This window comes from Toxotes jaculatrix, chromosome 3 (assembly GCF_017976425.1).
Source record: "Toxotes jaculatrix isolate fToxJac2 chromosome 3, fToxJac2.pri, whole genome shotgun sequence".
NCBI lineage: Eukaryota > Metazoa > Chordata > Actinopteri > Toxotidae > Toxotes > Toxotes jaculatrix.
Genome location: NC_054396.1, coordinates 24,167,635 through 24,180,366, shown reverse-complemented (window position 1 = coordinate 24,180,366; position 12,732 = coordinate 24,167,635). Strand labels below are relative to the sequence as shown.

General features: G+C 41.9%; 1 protein-coding gene across 1 annotated transcript; it reads right to left on the bottom strand.

The window, feature by feature from the left end:
• Positions 1 to 2,423: 2,423 nt before the first annotated feature.
• On the bottom strand, positions 2,424 to 10,697 carry pacsin1b (protein kinase C and casein kinase substrate in neurons 1b). The gene is made up of 9 exons (XM_041034712.1): positions 10,638 to 10,697; positions 7,140 to 7,296; positions 6,819 to 7,054; positions 5,947 to 6,102; positions 5,271 to 5,446; positions 5,068 to 5,188; positions 4,827 to 4,951; positions 3,479 to 3,675; positions 2,424 to 2,996 (listed from the first exon to the last, which is right to left on the bottom strand). Exons 1-9 carry the CDS (start codon positions 10,695 to 10,697, stop codon positions 2,887 to 2,889), a joined length of 1,338 nt encoding a protein of 445 aa, XP_040890646.1. The 3' UTR covers positions 2,424 to 2,886.
• Between the last annotated feature and the right edge of the window lie 2,035 nt (positions 10,698 to 12,732).

Sequence of the window (12,732 nt, the reverse complement as noted above, 5' to 3'; positions counted from 1 at the left end):
CATTGCAGATCAATGTTTTCAGCATGAGCAAAGGACAGAAAAGAAAAGGAGCATCTGAGCATTTAAAAAAAAAAACATTATTGTGTCACAGGGGTTTCACAGTGGATGCTGCAGCTGTAGCTTTACATGTCTGCTTTTACACACTCTTAGTAAACAGTCCCATCCTGTTTCAAATACAGTTACGTTAAGACAGGTATGTTAAGACAGTTAATGACGTTTAAGTCTTTCCTCAATCAGACAAAAAGGACTTGCGTGCGGTGTCGGTGTAAACTGAGCTGGATAACCTGGAGTCAGATTCCTTGGAAGCGAGCTCTCTTTCACTTTGTTGGAACGCAACTGTTTGAGAGTCTTTGCAGTGGCAGGGCGGTAGATTTTGGTGAGGCAGTATTTTATTTCACCACTCTGAATCCGGTGCTTTCAAGGAGCAAAGCTTTTCAAAAAGCATACAGAGGCATAAACACCATAACAAGACACATTTCCCTGCTTCTTTCTTGCAGCAGAAAAGGCCATTGTCTCATCAATATTTCAGACACAGATCCTCTTTCTGCTTTTCTCGTCGCAGCTTTCTCTGTCTGCATCAGTAAGAGAACACCCCTCTTCCTCATCGATGAGGTTGGTGTTGTATTCACCAACACCTGCAGTTACCAGGAGTAACAAACCAGTCTCATATAACATGTACTGCACTGCCACGTGCGCTCCTTATCTTGGTTTGTATAAAGTTTTTCTGATTAAAACCAAATGTTTAAATGTTAAAATGTGTATAGCCTATATTCAGTACAGTCTGCAATCTTGGTACACAGTAGACTGACAGTGTTATGCAATTTAAATCAATGGCATTATCATTATCATCATCATCCTGATAAGAGTTTTAATTCAATCAAGAATCTGTCAATAATTTGGTGGAAACAAATTGAGGCCATGCACTGGGTCGGTTCAGATCAGAGCTGTAAACAGTGTGTGGGAGCATCAGCATGCAAATAATCACAGGGATAAGAGCTGGAAGCTGATAATACAGAATCACTGACATTCTCTCATAGTAAACAAGTCTCATTACCTGCAGTAATTTAAAAGGAAAAAAAGAAAAGAAAAAACACTTGGTTATGAAATGAAGCTAATCTCCGTATAAAACAGCTGCGGGTTTCCAGGCAGGTTTTGTTCATGGCGTCTGCATTATTAAAAGACCTAAAGACAAAACAGGAGGAGAAACTGAATGAAAGGTACTAGCTATATCAGGCACATTGTTGTAGACGGGTGGGACAGCGAAGGTTAATGTAAACAATCCTTGCAGTGTTTGGTAGACTATGTATTTCCGTTTCAAAGAGAAGCTCTGCAGAGACAGACTGATTCTTTTTTTCTTTTTTTTTTACTGACGGCAAACTGTCTTTTATCCCTCTTCAAAATGCTAATTCAGTGACATGCTGTGGAGTGGAGCAGGAAAACAGCCTAATCCTTTAAAGGAATAGTTCCATATTGTGAGAAATATGCTTATTTCCTCTCGTTGTGAGTTAAATGAGAAGATTGAGCCAGCAGCTGGTTAGTTTACCTTAGCATAAAGACATGAAGCGGGGGTTTAAGCTAGGTTGGATCTGCCTGTAATGCTCACTAAATAACATGTTGCATCTTGTTTGTTTTCTTGTCCAACAGGCAGTGGAGACTTCTAAACGGCAACATGTAGTTGCTCCACTTTTGTTTTGTACAGTTTAAACCAGGTGTTTTCAAAGTCTAACACTGTGAGCCCCCCTCAGTAAAAGTAATATCATAATATGTTTGTGTTAATAATACAAAATAAAATCCAGAGTGTCCCTGACCCATTAGTTCTCAGCTGGGCGTCTGGGACAGATAGACGACCACCTTACCTGAATGAATATAAATGTTTTCACAATGATATTGGAATTTTCCTGACTTTACAATGTGCGCATTACTGAGGCAGCAGGGGAGTTTCTTGAGCCAGTGTGAGTAAATCCAGCTCATTGTCTCTCTGATGTTTTGGTGTAGCTCCTGTAGTTTCAGGCTGTGATGCTGCTGGCATCCATTATTTTCATACTTCAAGCGCCTTAAAGTGCCTCTGTGTGCTTTGTGTCACGGCCACTGCTGCTGCTGACTGTATTGTTAAATGGGTCGAATCAATGGGCCAAACTACAATAACCAGCTTCCTGTTGTGTTTAGAAAACTGGCATGAATCACCTCTCACACCGTCTCTCTCAGCCATGAGTCTTTCTCTTTGGATTAAAGAGATATAGTATGTTAATCATTGAGCTTTAAGAGCAGTGACAAGCTGATTTTGTTAGCTGCCTAGCTGTTCCCAGCCTTTATACTAAGCTAAGTTAACCTAGTCCTGGCTCAGGCTTCATATTTATCATTTGGACGTGGTATCAATCTTCTCATCTAACTCTCAGGAAGAAATCGAATAAGCGCATTTCCCATAAACGTCAAACTATTCCTATGGAGCTAAACATGTAAATATTTAACAAAAGAAGAAAACACTGTTTTCAATGGAGAAAAAAAAACTGTACAAGCATCCAGACTGTAAAAAAAGATTAAAATATGTACATGAAATGCACAATGCATGGCTCATTCTCACTATCCAGGCACAACTGACGATACCATATCAATACTATGATGAGAGAGCATACTGTATGGCATGTTAGCATCACAACTGCAATCACACACAAAAGAGGCTAAAACATTTTGCTTCAGTTGCAAGATCTGGGGGTGATTTTGTTTCACTAAAGTCTTGTCTGTGATGAGTGCTGAGATGAAGACAGCCCGCTGTGCCCGACAGGACGAGGAAGCTTTGCTTTGAAGTCTCTGGCAATGTGCAGTTATGACTGGACGGTTCAGTCTGGGTTTGCCCTCCGACGAGACAAGCGTTCTCAGCCGGAACAGTTAGATCGGCTCCACGTAATTGGCCGGGTAGAGACCCAGCTGGCCGTTGTCTAGACGACCTTTACACCAGCCCTGTTCGTCCTCCTCCTCCAGCTTCGTCAGCTCGTCCCCTTTATCAATGAGCGGAGACAGAGATGTGCAGCGGGGTGAGATTACATGAAACAGTTTTACTTGATGTAATACTGGTACATTCTAACATGGGTCTTACAGCCATTAACAAGAACATGAAATGAATACTTTGCCAAGAAACCTATGTTTTCAGTATTAAACACTTAGTACTCTAGGTTTTAAAGGTAGTATGTGATTCATGGTTTTTACAACAATACAGATGGTATTAACTTGCTTTGGTGAGCTCATGTGAAGGCAAGACTGACGTACTTGAAAGATTTTTTCAGTGGAGAGTACCTCTGACCTTCTGTACCATAGTAACAGCACAGCAGCAGGAACTGTGCTTCAGTCTATGAAATGGTATCTTGAGTCCCAACTGTGATGAAATGGATTCACCATTTTGTCTACAGAAATACTTTTTGATCTGCAAGACCAGCCCTGTTACTGTTACCTTACAGCCTGAGTCATCAGGCATGACGCTCACCTGCTCTGAAGCTGAGCTCGTCCTGCTCTTGGCCTTCGTAGTCGTACAGCGCTCTCACTCTCACACCTTTGCCCACGTCTTCATCGAAGGGGTTCGTCCCTCCGTTGGTGTCGTTGCCTGAGTTCGGGGCCGTCTGGTCCTCATCCGACCACTCTGTGGAGGCTGTGTACGCCTGGTTCTTCTCATAGCTGCTGACACTGAACACATTTCACCAGTTAACAATCATTATATACCATATACATATATATCACTGCTACTGTGTATGCTTTGTGGCTTCTGAAATGTTACAACAGACATTTATAAGATGATCTGGATAAGAGCATCGGCAGAACTTCAATTAAAAATATAAAATTAGATTAAAATCAAGGGGGGAGTTGTAGGTTTCAGCAGTGAGGATCACTTCCGCGTTCAGAAAGCTGCAGTTCCTCGGCGGCTGCTAGAGGCTGGCTCCAGAAGTGAGCAACTCTCCATTGACCCCCATGTTAAAAATAGCCAACTTTACAGCCTGGTACTTTTTTTTGTGTTTTGGTCTCTTTTGATAGTTTCCACCTCCGTGAACACTTTTGGGTGGGGGTGAATTTTTTTGTACCGCAACCGTTTTTATTGTCGACTGGGCTAGGCGGCTACATCCAGAGGCCTCCGGCTACCTTCAGCGGTTGACAGAGGCTGCAGTGCCCGTGTTTGTTTGCCAATGTTCGGATACGTTTTTGTGACAATATGGCTTGTTGTAGTGTGGACTGTACTAACCGACCGTCGAAGGAGTCTGCGTTGCAGTTTTTTCGGTAAGTAAATTTTTCACTGTTTTACCTGGATGTTTGCACTAATTAGCATGTATTAGCATATTTTGCCGCTAGCTTGTGACTGAATTGCCGATTTATGGTCGCTGCTGATACAGATGGACCGGAGGACCGGAGCAGCTAATGTTAGGAACGCTGCTGCGGTGTGTTCCGTGCTTTCAGAGTCCGTTTATTGCGGGAATACTAGGCTATAATTTTATTTCGTCTCATTTTTCTGTTTAAAAAGTCCGACATTGCATGGACAGAGCAGCTCCGTCAGTAAGCGGTTGCTGTTGTTTGTGTGCTGCTGTAACTGTAAGTGGACAGTGGATGGAGGCAGCGGTGAAAGCCTGTAAATATTAAATATTGCTCCGATCTAAGGGGGCGGGTTCTCGGCCGGCTGACCCGTAGAGTAACCGCCTCTCCGCCAAATGTGGAAACTACACTCTCACTAAAATCCAAGATGGCGCAGCTCATTGTTTGGTCACAAAACGGACTCCCCGAAACCAATGGGTGACGTCACGGGTGCTACGTCCATGTTTTATACAGTCTGTGATTAAAATAGATTTTACCTTCCCCGGTCTCCAGCTTGAGCGTGGTCTACTGCCGTCGAGACGTTTGTCAGCGTGACTCCATCGCTGCCTTTCTTTGACTTTTCTTTCTTAGAGATGTTGTGGGTGATGTCTGGGTTGTATTCCTGCAGAACATGAGACCAAACTTGTTTAGAATTGGATTTTCTCCCCTCCACAGCCTCTGCTGTTGAGTATTGTAGTTGCAGTTGAGTTATTGCAACCTGTGATGGTATTTCTGTACCTCAAACTGAGGCCTGTTCATATGCATGCCGGGGCCAAAGGTGTTGCTGAACCACCTCAGATCTTCCTGCGGGCTGGCCGATGTGACGGTGCGTTCAAGTTCTCTGTATATTGTAGTGTAACTATGAAAAAAAAAGCAGTTTAGATTTATTGTCTAGGTAATGACCGTGTCTAATCATATTTGCCATTTTAAACGTCTCAAACCTTTGGTTCTCTGTGAGGTTGAGGTGGCATTTCACATCCAGCAGCACCTCTCTGAGGAAGCTCAGCCTCTTCTCTTCGAACTGCTGACACTGGTCAAACACCTGCTCCATGTTTTCCTTGTACTGAGGGGTGCACTTACTCAGCTCATCCAGAGCCTTCTCATACTTCTCCTTGGCCTAGGTTGTGACACAAAGACAAGCAGCAAACTCTTAACAGCTTGAAGTAAATTGTTAAATGTCGCACAATATCTCAGTGACGTGGGAATGACTAATGTTTTTATGGCATGTCTCGTCCACATGCTCGTGTTTTTCATTTCTGTGGTCAAAGCTGAATCCTGTTAACCTTGAACAGACAATAAATGTGTCGTCAAGCACACGAAATATTCATGGTTCACGGTTGTGAAGGTCAAGGCAGTCAGAGAAGTTCAGAGTCCACATTACTGCACAACAGCTCGTGAGGGAGAGATATAGAGGGGGAGGTGTGGTACTCAGTCACACATTAACAATGCTACACTGACTCCAGCTATGCTGCCTTTATAACACTTGGCGCAGAGAAACCAGCTCTACATCTCAAAATAGCCAGAGAGCTGATTTGCTGTGACTTGAATGTAGAAAATAGCTTTTGCATAATGATGATCCCACAGGCCTGTTAGAGCTGCGGCGGCTGATGTTCTCACTTTCTGTGAATCCTGTTTGCACTTGTCCACTTTCTCCTGGAGTTTCTTCTGCTGGTCAGCTGTCACAGAGGCCTCTGCTTTACTGTTGGCCTCTCTGGTGGACGCCAGCTTCTCTTCTTTGCAGGCCATGTGGTATGACTTTTTGGCAGCTTCGAGCTACAGGGGAAGGATGAAAACACAGTAAATGTAATTAGTTTCAGTAGGCTATTTATTTTTTATTTATTGCCATTTATGCAATTCCAATAAAGCAATACAAAACTAGACATATCCACTACACATATAGTATGTGTAGAGAATATCTAGTAATATAGAAATACAACAGTGCCAGTCAGCCGTGTCTCATCCACCTCACACTTCTTGTCCTGTCTTCAATAGGGGAGAGAATCTTTTTGCAGCCTGATCCGTCCCTGTCAGTCTCCTGTGGCTGAGTTTGTGTGAGAAAACAGTTCATGAATTTTGAAAGATGTAGTGATCGAACGCATTTTGCGTCAAAGCAATGAAAAGTGAGCCACGGTCTGGTCCACACTCACTGCTGCTGTGCTGTGCGTCTGAGGAGTTTTGAAAAAGTGAATTGAGTATTGAGAAATGACAAACTCAACAGACACACAGCCTCTCAGAAACAATGTACTGGTTTCTGTTGTAACCAGAGCAAATGTAATTTTTCAAAGCGCTCAGCTCCACAAACTAAATCCCATCCATCACTTGTGGCAGATTTCAAAACCTGTGCAAGTACGACAAAACAAACTTATAAACTTTTTTTTAATCTTGGTAAACTGAATCTGTAAAAAGAGTCTTTGGACAGTCTGGCAACATGTCCACTGTGTTATCCCTGGACAGACCAGTAAAAAAAAAAAAAAGACACAGTCCCTCACCTCTTTTAGCTTTTTGGCCCAGGGTTTCTGAGCCCTCTTAAAGCCCTCGTCTGCCTCTTTGGTTTCCTTGAATCCTCCCATCATCTGTTTGTGGTACGAGTCTTTCTGCCAGTTCTTCACCTTCTCAAAGTCCTCGTTGATCAGGCTGTTTTTCACCTGCTGGTGCAGCTCGCTCACCTTCTCCGCCTCCGTCATCACCGCCATCCAGGCTCGCTCAACCGTGCCGTACTGAGGCCCTGGTGCAACAAATGAGCGATGAGTAAAACACTGAAGCATCGGTGTCAAAGCAAACAAACATCAGACTTCACAAACACCTCTCACCTTTGTCTACCAGCTGTCTCCATCTCTTGGACCACTCGGTCAGTTGCTGCGCGTAGGCTTTCTCGATTTTGGCACGCTCCTGGATACAGTTCATCAGGTCATTGCAGAGCCGGTGGCCATCGTCAATCCGCTTCACTGTACGTTTGTAGTTTGCAACCTGACATTAAAAACAAGGTCCAAACTTACTTTCTGTAATTTTATTTGATTAAAAAAATCTTTTATTATACAACTATTACATACTGTATCATTTTTACTGTCACTTTTTTCTTTGGACACTGCACTGGTCCAGCCTCTGGGTCTGCCCAGGTGATTAATCTGGGGCCAGGTATTGATTTACTGAGCACCACTTCTCAAATATAATGTATTGAAGGAACAGGTGGACATTTACTTGCTTTCTTGCTAAGAGTTTTGATGACAGGATCGATATCATTTCCATATCTGTGTCTTAAGTACAGAGCTTGGCTTAGCATAAAGACTGACCTGGCTGTGACTGAAGATAACAAAGCCTGCATGTTAATTCGTGCTGCTTAGAGAAGAGCACATCCTCTGAGTTTACTTTAGACTGGGTCCTCAACCAATGCTTATTTTCTTTATGGATCAATCTACAGATGAAACATCAGAAAACACTGAAAAATGTCCCCTCATAATATCCTAGAGAACAAGATGACACATATCAAATGTCTTGTTTTGTCCAAGCAACAGTTCAAACCCCAAAGTATTTAATTTATTATAATGTAAGACCAAGAATAGAAGCAAATTCTCACATTTGAGAACATGGAGGAATCAAATATGGCCAATTAATTTGATCTCTGATCTACTAATCAATAAATTGACTTTAAGTGTCCAAAGATAATTTAAAAAAAAAATCTTCTGCTGCTTTAAAAATTAACAGTTGATGTTGAGATTTTCTAGCTGGCATAAGTTACAAAAAAAAAAAAAAAAAAGTGTCAGTCTCTCATTCTTGACTGTCAGGACTAAATGTGTTATGATTTCACAACGGAGGTTTCATATTATGTTACTGAGAAAGCTGCTGCCCAGTGTACTTCTGTTGTAGGGTTCACTGTATGAGGTGTAGCCTTAAAAAGCCTCTCTCCTCTCAGCCTGCAGGCGAAACAGCAGGGAAGAGACTGCTGCTGCTGCTGTGAGTGGAGCTATGAAACGGGGGGGTTAATGTCATATAATTTACAACTCTCCATGGACACGGGAGCAGCACCCTCCCACAGAGCTGCTAGCTTTGCCTAGAGACAGAGTAAATCCCTGCTTACTGCATTCGTTTCACACCTTTGTGACAGAGAAAAAGACTTTGCGTCTTTGCTGAGTGAGTAATAGATGTTTACCTGCGCCTCACACACCTCAAGACGTCTCAAATGTGGACTAAATGGAAGCAGCTGTGGACAAATGATTGTATTCCGCACCGGCCCTGTGCTTCAGGCAGCCGAGTCAGCGGTCAGCAGGCAGCACTGCAGCAGCTCTACTGTAATGCAGTGAGTGACTGTGATGTAGTGACTGTGTGCTGGAAGCAGACACCTTTGCTGCTCCAGCTGATTCCTGAGCACACTAAAGAGGCAGGATGAGGATAAAACACAGCCGCGCCCGAGGGGAAATGGAATATAGAAACCCGCATGTATGAAGAAACAATACTTATTCTCTGTCTAGAATAACTGCTGAGTCATCCCATCATACATACTGTGTCTAAACATACAGCGGCATGATGCCAGGATCATCTGTGGCCTTAGATGTGGTGAACCTTTTCTTGTTTTTTTTTGGCATTGTGAACAGGCGCCAGCTCTCATATATAATGAATGGACTTCTGGTAACTTGTTGCTCAAATTACATCAAACAGTTCGTGCTGTTTGGGGAAGGTTGCTGGTGATGTAATGTTGTGGGAGAAACCCTGTACAACATACTGCCATCTAGAGCTAAAACAAATAATCAATTATTCACTGTTTTGACAGATGATTAATTTTCTTTATGTGATAGGATGCTGAACATTTTGGGGTTTCACACTGTTGGTCAGAAAAAAACAAGCGATATGAGGACATCAGCAGAGCAAGGTTCACCAATCTAAACTTTAAGACCTATAAGTTATATAACTATAGTTCTTAGTAATATAAGTAATCAATCAATGATGGAAACAAGGACAAGTGTGGAATCAGTTAATAAGTGGCATAAGATTGATGGGTATATTACCAAATTAAAGACATATATATATTAATTTAGGTTTATTTGTATAATAATATTGTCACCAGCTTTATTAAAGAAATGTGAGGCTGTTGAATACCTTCTAAGGCCTTTTCCTTTTTGGGAGGGAACTCAATTCCGTGCTTTTTTTAATACTTTTTGAGACCCGCAGATAACATGTCTGAGGCTTTAGAAATTTGTGATAGCCATTTTGTCCCGTTTTTTAAAAATTTCATAATCTAAACAGTTAATCGATTGAGAAAAATAAACATAGATTGATAAATAATGAAACTTATCGTTTGTTGCAGACCAGATCAGATACAATTTGCAAACTGTTGGTTAGTTTCAACATATGACAGACAGTATAAGGAGCATAAGAACTGTCAAGTTTTATCCACTTATCTATCTATTGTGAATCTACACCTTGAGTTTGAGGTACTGGAAATGAGGTTCAGCTAAACCAACATTAGTAATTTAGCAATTTCTGGAATGGCTTATCCAAGAACAGAAAAGACAGCATGAGGGCAGGTGAGAGCTGCTGTGAACAGTGTCACCAGTAATAAGAGCTGCAGTGGAGGCGAAGAAAAAAAATGACCTTAAACTCACAGCTCATTTAAGAGTCATCAGAGTCACAGGAGGAGTCAGAGCAGCACTGCAGTTATATCCACACATGAGAAAATAGTTGTAGTTATTTGTGAGAAGTCGCTCATGGTTACACTGAGAGCCAAAGTTAATTTTTGCACTTACTTTAAAGGGTAAATGTGTAAGAAGAGGCCAACTGTCGAATTCATACTCCAAACATATAGGGGGCAGAATATTACCAGAAAGCTGGGGTGTTCACCTCTTTGGTTAAGTAAATCTCTCTACAACCCAATACATATATATGTCTTTGAGATAACGTCAAACTGCTATTTCTTTCTTAGTATGTTTTTAGTATGTTTTAAACTAAAACACTTCTATGTTGCCCCTTCAGCTCTTTCATGACAAAAGATTTGGCTGGCTTAGTCAACCCAGTCAGAAATAATGGCCCCAAAACGTAACCGTTAAAGTCATTACGCTGAGTGATTAAAAGTGAATGTCATTAACATATCTGTGCTGGCTCAGAGGTCTGCGTATGTGATCGAACACTGCAGATGAAGCTGTTGCTACAGTATGCATACCGATGAGCACGTGCCTACACGCAGCTGATAAACAAGGCCCCTTTCGGATTCACCTTCTCACCTCCCAGACAAAGCAGGTTCAGTGAGAGTTCATCACCTGGCAGCGTCAGCTCCCGGTTAGGTTTGACCTGTCAAAAACTGTTCCCTGCTGTCTCACCTCCCAGAAACTGTCTGTGGTCTCCTCCTGGCTGGCGGACTCGTCGTAGGCTCCAGACATGGTCTCAGATTTGGCAGGATAGCTTCAGGCTGTGGCGGTCTGCAGCAGAGTAACGCTCCTCATGCACTGTAAGAGAGGATGAGCGCAGAGGAGTGTAAACACAGAGGCTGTGAGCAGCGTGAACAGAGGGATACGTGAGACGAATGAGCATCCTCTGAACTGATTATAGTTCAGTGTATTTAGCTGAAAAAATGTGGCCTCACATGTTGAAACTAAACACCACGCAGTAATGACGCTGTGATAAAACAAGCTTATTCAGTTTTTCTTTTCGTCCCATCACTTGCAGGCGTATTCCTGCAGCTCATGTGATCACAACATCATAGTCTTTATGTTAATTCTTTGTTCATGCTCTTATAATAACCACAAATGTTGTGCCGCAGATTTCAAAGTGGTGGCAAAGTACTTACGTAACTAGACAGTGCACATGAAATATTTACGCACGATGCTCAGAAACAATTAACCACACAGACTAAATGCAAGTAAAGCTGCCTCTTGAAGAGGAGTAGGTAATGTGACTCTATCCATGGTTTCTATTCATTTACAAAAATATCTAAAAATAATTTGACATTTCTGTCACAATTTCCTAAATTCCAAGATGATGTCTTTAAATTGCTCATTTTTTCTTTTCAACAGTCCAAAACCTAAAGACATTCCATTTAAAATCAGATAAAACATAGATTGGCAGAAAAACCTGAGGATTGAGAAGCTGAAGTTGGTGAATTTTGGCATTTTTGCAAGAACCAAATAAATTGAATTACTAATTGATTATCAAAAAAAACCTAGCAATTACTCTTCCGTCAGCTGCCCACCTAAAAAAATGTTTCAGCACTAGTTGCAAATAGCACTTGAGTGAGATAGTGAGAAATGCCCTGGTACACATTTTGTACAAAGGGTCAGACTAAAGGTGACATGTTCAGTGATCACCATCAGGGCAAATCAGAACTGACAGACAGTTTCACTTTACACAATACCTGATGTCAGGGGGTCTCAGGTACGTACAAAACCACAATCACCCTCATAACCAGAGTGCTATTGGTCTCTCTCCTCCCCTGAGACGACTTTATCAATGGAAGCAATGACTGGCTATTCATTTTCAGTGGCATCGACTCGCTCAGCCTCTGTCAGAACACTGAAGTCTAATTGCAGAATAATCTTCTCTCGTTCAAGTCAACTAACATTATGCCAAGGCCTCGCTGGAGCACCTCATGCTGCTGCAGAAATTAAGAGCTCTGACATGATTACTAATGATGACACTTTGCTGAAATTAGGGCACCGAATGACTTCCACAGGGACAGGAGACAGAGAGAGAAACTCAAAACTACCTATCTGTCCGCCCGCCTGCATGAACTACCTCACCTACATATCCATAAATATTATTGAACAGGAACAGCAGGCACAGGCTCAGGAGCCAAAGGTGTTTGTGGAAACGGATAACATATTTTGTTGGACAGTTAATGAAATGACTACAAAGAGAAAGAGACACAAAATGACCAGAAAGATACGTAAAATGAGATGCAAAACAACCACAACAACTACAAAAACAAGCAAAAGAACTGCAAAGTGTTGGAAAACGACCAGAAATAGATGCAAGACCACCACAAACGGACACAAAACAGACGCAAAATGACCAAGAGATCGAAAGTTGCAAAATGACTGCAACAAAACATAACTATCACAGATACACAACAACCACACGAGGATTGAAAACAACTACAAAACGAAAGGTTTATTTGACTTTTATCAGTGCAGTGAAATGTCAGATGCAGCTACAAACAGGTTTCAGTGAGTCTCTGCTGGAAAACAAAATATCAATAAGCACATGATGTGGCTGTGGGAGCATTTGATGAGGATTTGTAATGTGAAGTTGTTCTCATGCAATGGTTGAGACACGTGAGGTCATTTCTGTCGCAGTGCTTCATGTAGTAACCACCGTGTGCTGAGAAATGAGCCTCTAAAGATCCTGTTGGTTTAATCTGTATAAAAATTTTGCTGCAAATACAGAAGATTCCGGCTCAGTTGACACAAAAAACAGAAA